This window comes from Hyaena hyaena, unplaced genomic scaffold (assembly GCF_003009895.1).
Source record: "Hyaena hyaena isolate Hyena2069 unplaced genomic scaffold, ASM300989v1 scaffold_603, whole genome shotgun sequence".
Taxonomy (NCBI): Eukaryota; Metazoa; Chordata; class Mammalia; order Carnivora; family Hyaenidae; genus Hyaena; species Hyaena hyaena.
Window position 1 is genome coordinate 56159 of NW_024081235.1, and position 8011 is coordinate 64169.

An 8011-nucleotide genomic window follows, 5' to 3' on the forward strand; every position below is an offset into this window, starting at 1 on the left:
GGGGAGGGAGAGCTGGGGAGGCAGGGCTGGGGCCGGGGCTGTGAGGAAGGCCGAGCTCTGAGCATCCAGGGTCCGGGTCCCCTGTGGAGAACTCCGCGCCCTCACGTGCCCGTCCCCGGGGCCCCTCCAGCTCCCGGCCCACCCCTGGGGTCCCTGCCCGGCCCCCATGCCGCCCCCCTTCTCGGGCCCGGACCGCACTCACCACAAGGCGGTTGTGAAGCCCCTTCCTCCTCTGCTTCTCCAGCTGGTTCCGCGCGTCCGCTTCCCGCAGGCGCCGCTCCAGGTGGGCCGCCCTGGGCCGCCAGGCTGCAGCAGGGGGTCGCCCGCAGGCGGGGGTTTCCAGCTTCGCCCCGTGCAGGGGCCCTTCCTGCCCTCAGGGAAAGCCCCTTCCCTCTTCTCCCGTCCGCTTTCCCATCTAACACGGCATGTTTTCCCAGCCGAGAGGCACCGCTCTCCGTAAAGTCACAGCCTGGTTCCCTTCGCTGGAGCACGTGGCGTGAGGACCACCTGTGCGGGCCGATGCCCCCCCGGGACCCTTCAGGACAGTCGTCCCTGAGCTGAGAGCCCCGAGAGGCATGATGAGACCCTGGGGCCGCAGAGACTTGAACTAAGATATCTGTGGGTGCCTGGGGGCAGGCAGTGGGCACCAGCTCCTGGTTTCGGCTCAGGTCGTGATCTCACGGTTCGTGGGTTCGAGCCCCGCGTCGGGCTCTGTGCTGACAGTTCGGAGCCTGGAGCTGCTTCGGATCCTGTGTCTCCCTCTCTCTCGGCCCCTCCCCCGCTCACTCTCTCTCTCTGATAAACTAAGATATCTGTCAGCCTGACATACCCAGTGTGCCTTGCTTCACGTGGCGCCACGGGGCCAAAGCACCGGACTCCAGCTGGGTGGTGCGGGGACGTCCCCATCCCGCCCCAACCGTGGCCGAGGCGCGTGGGCTTCCCAGATACGAGGACTGGGCTGGGCGGAGCGAACGGAGCCTAGGCCACACTCTAGGAGCCTCTGGCCCCGGACACTCAGCAGGGACTCGGCGCCAGCTCAGGGACGGCCTCAAGGTCCAGAGGGCCTCCGCAAGTCACCGGAGGAAACGGGGACCCCTGAGGGGGGACCGCGGCCAGGGCCGCACCCCCACGCACCGACGACTGCACCCGGCCCGGGCGGGGGCACCGAGTAAGAGGGCGGGACGGGGGCGGGGCCGCGCTTACACAGCACAGCCTGCTGGCCCAGCTGCGCTCCCTGGACCCTCGGGGCCACTTCAGAGAGACCCGCCCGCAGGCGGTCCCAGCAGTTTCCGAGAGCTTCCAGAAAAGAGGCGTGCAGCGCCCTTACGTCTTGCTTCAGCATCTACAAAACAAGAACACAGAGAACTGAGAGAGTGAACATTATATGTAATAAGTACCCGAGCGTCTGCGAAACAGGACCCCCGCCCCCGAGAGCACAGTCACGCGCTAATTCATCATGAGCGAAATCCGCGTAAAGCTCGTGTTCTTCGAAGTTAGACGAAGGACAGGCTCTGTCCGCTGTGAGCTTGCTCCTGAGGCTGGCTGGGCCCCGGCCCGCGCACCCCTCCCCCCCGAGGCCGGCCATGGGGCTCTGATGTCTTGTCCAGATGGGCCGCTCGGAGCCACGCTGTCCTGACCCCGCGCTTGGGGGACACACGTCCGCCCGGGCGCGCCTGCGAGGGCCTTCGGAGAAGTCCGGGGACAATGCAGCTGATAGACAGCACCCCGCGTGGGGCCCTTCCCTTCCGATGCGATTGCAAGGCCGTTTGGCGCCCGGACGAGAGGCCCACGGAAGGCAGGCGCGGGCGTCCTGCGGTTCAGCGCCCCCTGTGGAAGGATTCGGAGGTCGTAGCTGACCTGCGATAGACGCCGTTTGTTTGTTCCGTTACACCTTTCTTTCCTGTAACGTGGAAGCTGCGCCGTAGGCTTGGGAAACATCCCTATAAAATGTCAACACTGAGGCAGCATCGTGTGACCCGGGAGGCGGGTGAAGTTACACGATGTATGTGAAGGTGGGTCCGTTTCACTCAGCGCTGAGACAGCCAACAAGCAAGTCTACAGAAAGGCCGCCACGCCAAGGCCCTCACGGGCAGGAAGCAGACAGCTCTCCGGGCTAATCAGGTTTGCAGCCGGCGAGTCTGTCGCTGTCAGTGATCTTTCTTCCCTCCTGACTCTCGCCCAGGTCACGTTGTTTGTAACAAAGGGGGAACAATACTCCCAATCGGATGATGGTATAAAAATACGCGCCCGCGGCCTCGGCCTGGACGGCTGCCAGCCTGCCGCACCGGGCCCGCTTCCTGCTTCTCGTCCCGGACGCCCGGCCGTTCCACAGGGGCCGCTTCCAGGCGACGGCAGTGACGTTCGTGCGGGTCAGCCTGGCCTGGCTGGCCTGGACACAGCATCTCTCTACCCCCGACGTTAAAGTAAACGAGAGGGCGGCCATGACTCTGGTTACAGAGCGGCCACAGCCGTCCTCACGGACACACGGTGTTCTCCCTCCGGTTTCTGCTCAGGACCCAGTCCGGGCACCCATGGGCGCGGGGCCCTCTATTCAGCAGGTGGCGGCGGGTGGAAGGCGGGACTCCCGTGGGGGTAGGCATGGCAAGCGGGGACCGCAGTGATGCGTCTGCCGCCTGGCAAAGGCCACGTGGGCACGCGGTGACGCAACGTCTGCATCTACAGACTGAGGAGCTTTGCGTCATTAGATCACAGCTTCTTACGAGGAGACCCGTTTCCAGGGCGCCTGGGGGCTCACTTGGTTGAGAGCGCGACTCCTGATTTTGGCTCAGGTCATGGTCCCAGGGTCATGATGACGAAGTCTGAAGTGGGTTTCATGAGCAAGTGGCTAAGAAACAACGCTGAGACGTGTTTGGTGCAAAAAGGCGATTTTATTCCGGCACAGGGACAGGACTGTGGGCAGAAAGAGCTGCCCTGGGTCGCGAGGAGGCACTGACTCTGTACCTCCGAGTTTGCGGAGGGAGGGGGACTAGAGAAAGTGAGTCTGTAAGGAATTTGGAAGTGGCTTCCAGGAGCTTGAAGGGCTAGCTGCTGTGAAGATAAGGTTACTTTTAGTCTTTTATTTTTGTAACGTTTATTTATTTTTGAGAGAGACAGAGAAAGAGACAGAGACAGAGCGTGAGCAGTGGAGGGGCAGAGAGAGGGGGACACAGAATCCGAAGCAGCTCCAGGCTCCCGGCTGTCAGCAGAGCCCGACGCGGGGCTAGAACCCATGAAACCTGAGATCATGACCTGAGCTGAAGTTGGACTCTTAACCGACTGAGCCCCCAAGCCCCCGGGCTCCCCAGGTGCCCCTGGTCACTTTTAGTCTTTAACGAGACATAAGCGCTAGGGCAGCTGTGAGCGCCGTGAGGAAGGTGGTGCCCCGCCCGCCTCGGGTGTGTGTCGCCTGTGGGCTGGAAGGAGAGTCCATTTGAGCCACGTTTCTCTTGCCTTTGTGTCCGTGTCAGTGGGAAGGAGCCCAGCATCGGGCTCTGCACTGAGGGCGGAGCCTGCTTGAGATGCTCGCTCCCTCCCCCTGCCCCTCCCCCCAATAAATCAGTAGGAAAAGAAGAGTGGACCTATTTGGGCCGCATGACATCCGCAACGTCACCAGAACATCACGAAATGTGACCGCGGGGAGGGCTCCTACCTGAATCTCCGGGCGGAGCTGGAGCAAAGCCGAGCGGCGGCTTCCCCGCGGCCGGGCCTGCTGGCCGCGCAGGGAGGAGGGCGCCGCGGACTCGCCGCCCCTCTGTCCGGCCGCTCCCCGGTACTGGAGTGCAGAAAACAGTAAGAAGTGACTCGGCATCTCAGAACCCTGCATTCGATGCGTTTTATCCGAGGGGAGGACACTCACGGCTTGTTGACGGCGCCCACCAGCTAGCGGGGTGGGGTGGGGGTGGGGGTCGTGGCTCTCGAGGCACAGGGAACACAGATGGCACCGCATGGGGACCCAGCAGGGGGCAGCCGAGCCGAGGGCGTTAGCCAGCGGCAGGGCAGGCGCGCACAGGCCCAGGTGGCCCGGCCGACGCAGCGGCGAGGGGGCGGGGACAGGTCAGCCGTCCGGGTGGGTCCGTCAGATTTTTCCCGACAGACACTTGTGCAGAAAGAGCAGGAGGGAGTGGGGGACGTCAGGGGGCCGGAGCGGTGAGGCAGGACCCAGGCGGGGACCCACGCGGGGACAGCCCTGGCTTGGCTGGGAGCCGACGCAGCCTTGGGGACAAGATGGCACCTGCCGCGGCGGGCGGCTGGGAGGTGCCTGAGCGGAAGGGAACGCGCTCGGGAGTTTGCTGGGTCCCCCGCAGCGCACGAGTGCTGCTTCCCCACCGCGCCCCTGCAGCGGGAAGCGCCCGGCATCCGGCCCCCAGAACCATAGCCAGGCCTCTGCCGGAGGAGAAACCGGACGGCGAGGCCGACGAGAAGGTGCACATGACGGGGTACATCTGTCCTGTGTACAAGCCCGGAGCTGGCTGCTCTGCTTGGGAGGAGCGCGGGGGAGGAAGCAGGCCCCCCGCACAGATGGGTCAGCGCAGGACACGCCAGTCACCGACCGTCACCCCCGCAGCGAGGGGGAGGCCCAGGGCACCTTGGAGCGGATCGGGGCTCTGGGACATCTGCCCTTGACTGTGACGGCGCCGAGAGCAGGCGCAACGCCGGCCACCAGCGGAGGGAGCACCCGGAGCACCAGCGGTGCCGGGACGGCCGGGGCGCACGACGGAGCCCCTGAGGACCTGCGCCCGGCACCAGGGGCCGGGGGGGCCCAGGGGCCCAGGGGTGGGGCCCTGCCCCACCACGGAGGGACCGACTTGGGGTGACTCACACCCCTGTGCCCACGGCGGATGCACGGAGTGCGGCGCTCGAAGGCGGCGGAGATGACGGGCCCCCGGAGCCAGAGACCTGGGCGCGGGCAAGAGAGGGGCTGCACCCCCGAGGGACACATGCGGGCGCGGGCGGTGAGTGACGGTCCTGACACTGCTGCCTGCAGGGAAGCCAGGGACCCGCGGCCTCAAGAGCCTGGAAACCCGGACCAGCCAGGTGTGTGGGGGGAGCGGCTGTCGGCCTGCGGGTTCAGATGCAGCCGGGCCGGCACCGCAGGCGGGCGAAGAGGAGGGGCAGGGCCTCCCCTGGGGGGGGGGGCTCGGGCGTCTGCTCCAGGCTGCGCTCCGGGGAGGGCTCGCTGGGGGGGAATCGGCCTCCCTGAGCGTCGCGGCCGCACCGTTTGCACCGGCCTTGGGTGCGCGAGCTGGTGACACGCTGTCACACACGCAAAGTGCCCGAAGCACGCCAGCACACGGACACAGGCTCGCAGGACGTCTCCACGTTCTACGAGAAAACCAGACGCACGAGAGAAACAGGACAGCGCTGCCGCGGCCACGGTTAGTGGCCCCACCACGGGGAAGCTGCCTGGCCGCGGCCGTGAAGCCAGCTCCGCCCGGACCTCCACAGGCACCGGTCCTGGCACTTGAACATCCCTGGAGGGGACCAGGTTCCAGCCCGGTGAGCCGTCCGGGCGAACACGGCCACCCAGTGCCCCCCGTGTACGATCTCGCCCCCGTTTATCAGTGCCGCGCTGAGACCGCTTCCCTGCGCCTCTGGCACGCAGGAGGTCCATGCCACCCGGCACAGGTCAGGTGGGATTTCGGAGCAGTGACCTAGAGGCAGACAGACAGACAGATGTGGCGGACGTGTTCGTCGACTGCCCGACTCCTTCGCAGCGCCTGACCGCGGCTGTGAGAGCTGGAGCCCCGGCAGCCGCCGTGGAAGCAGGAGACACCGGCTGCCGCAGCTGCTTTTGTCCAGGACATGGACGGCGGGCGGCCTGCAGAAGCCGGGACCCCAGGACGCAGCCAGCGCCCCGCCCGGACGGCCCTCCCCGTCCTCCCTTCCTGCCGTAGCCAGCAAACCGCAGGCCCCGGATGAAACGCGCAGTAAACACGGTGTCGGGTCGCCCTGGTTTGGGTTCATCAATCTGCCGACAACTTTCTTCGCCTGAATTTCTACTACAACCTTTCTCTGCTGCCAGACACGATTCTATGGGCGCGTGGCTGCTCGTCTCTAGTGTTCGTGCTGCAGCCGCTCGGGGGGCAGCTCCGTGGGCCGGCGGGGCACCCTGTAGGTCCCTGGCACTGAACGCCGTGCCCGCCAGACTCCGCCTCGGAGCCAGCGGGTCAGGCCGCCTCCCCACAGAGATGAGCTCCGAAGAAACGCGACGCGGGACTCGAGGCCGTGCTCTGTGCAAACGGTCATCCAGGCGCCGACGGCCCCTCCGGTGACAGAAAGGAAATAAAGTAACCCAGACAGAGGTTTCGTTTCCTCGGGCGTCTGCTGGGTGGTGCGTCGGGGGCCTGGGTGGGATTCCACTCAGCGGCGTGGCAGCCGGGCGACAGCACGGTGGTGGCGACCGCGTTCTGTCGGCAGCGCCGCGGGGGCCGGGGCGAGAGACCGTCCTGCTGACTGTCCCTTTCAGTCCCCGCGCTCCTGGCGTTGATGCCGAGAGAGCCGTGCGCCTCTCGGGAGGGACCTCGCTGCCGCTGTGTCCCCGCCGTGGCGGCACCGCTCGGACCGGCACCGGCCGCCCGACCCGAACCGGAGGAACCCGGGGCTCCAGGCTCACGCGCTGCGAGGCCAGCGTTTTCCCTCGTTTCCAAGCTGCTGGGGGGGCGGGTTCTCCCGCCGAAGCCCTGGACGCTCGGCAACCTGCGCTCAGCACCGGGCTCTCCTTCCCCGGGGGCGGCGGGAGCCGGGAGCCGGGAGCGGGCTTTTCCTTGAAACTCAAAATGACGATGCTATCCTTTTTAACAAGTAAAACGAACTTGTAAGTTTTAACAAGTATCTTCCTTGTTGAATACAACTATAGGTTAATTACAAATTAAGCCGCGGGCTTCACTGCTTCCGCTCCGGAGCTGAAGCAAAGCCGGGCCCAAACCTCGGGGGCTCAGATCCGCTCTGGACAGAACCTGTGCACAGGCGGGTCCTGAACCCTGCGCTCCAAGTCCCCGGCACCGTGAGCCCAACAGCGAGTCAGGGAGAGGACGCAGAGCCACTGAGTACTTGGTACTGGGAGTCGGGCTGGAGTCACAGGTGGAAGCCGTGAGCCTCCGGGGAGACTCGGGAGTGAGGCTGAAGAAGCGCCAGCACCCGCTCGAGGGACGGGGTCCGACTCATTGGGGGCGAGGGGGACACTGAAAACAGGAGCCGTGAGCAGCACTGTCTGCACGGAGCCTGTGACCCGGTGGAAGCGGCTCTCGGCAGAGCCCTGAGCGCCGCGTCACCGCACGGACCCTCACTGCCGGCCCCATCCTGGTAACGGGGCCAGCGACCTGTTTTGAGCCAGCGGGGGCGGGGGGGGGCACAGAAACAAACCTTTTCTGTTTCACCATCATCAAAATGACTAAGACGGGGGGCACCTGGGGCTCAGTCGGTTAAGCGTCCGACTTCGGCTCAGGTCAGGATCTCACGGTTCGTGGGTTCGAGCCCCGCGTTGGGCTCTGTGCTGACAGCTCGGGGCCTGGAGCTGCTTCAGTTCTGTGTCTCCCTCTCTCTCTGACCCTCCCCTGCTCACGCTGTCTCTCTCTCAGATATAAATAAGCATTAAAATTTTTAAAAGAAATAACTAAGAGGGATTTAATGTTCAAATGACAAAAAATTTTCAGGCTTCATATAACTCACATTCTGTGCCCAACAATCTTAAATGTAAAAAGAAAAAAAGTTCATTTCCTCTAAACGGTGCTTGGAGAATCCGCTGGGGCTTCGCGGCAACCCCGCCCGCAGAAGGCGAGAAGCTCCGGGGCCCCGCCTGCTCCAGGCTCCGGCCTCGCGGCGGGCGCCACGCGGGGCTGGAAGTTTCGCTAGAGCTCCAGCCGCTGCGGCCGCAAGGGGCTCCTGCAGCAGAAGAGGTCACGGGCGCGGCCGCAGATGCCGGCCTCACGCACCTGCTGTGGGCGCGGCCCGGGGCCCAGGGGCTGGGGTGGGGTGCGCGGGGACGTGGGGGGGACGCGGGGGGGCGCGGGAG

At 65.4% G+C, this 8011-nt stretch overlaps 1 protein-coding gene across 1 annotated transcript in view; it reads right to left on the bottom strand.

Annotated features, from left to right (window-relative positions):
* The window catches only part of KIF25 (kinesin family member 25), a 44087-nt gene that overhangs the window by 25909 nt on the left and 10167 nt on the right, over positions 1-8011 (bottom strand). Inside the window, 2 exon segments of the mRNA XM_039257135.1 lie at positions 203-306; positions 1204-1365. Coding sequence (XP_039113066.1) covers positions 203-306; positions 1204-1342 — 243 coding nt within the window. The 5' untranslated portion in view covers positions 1343-1365.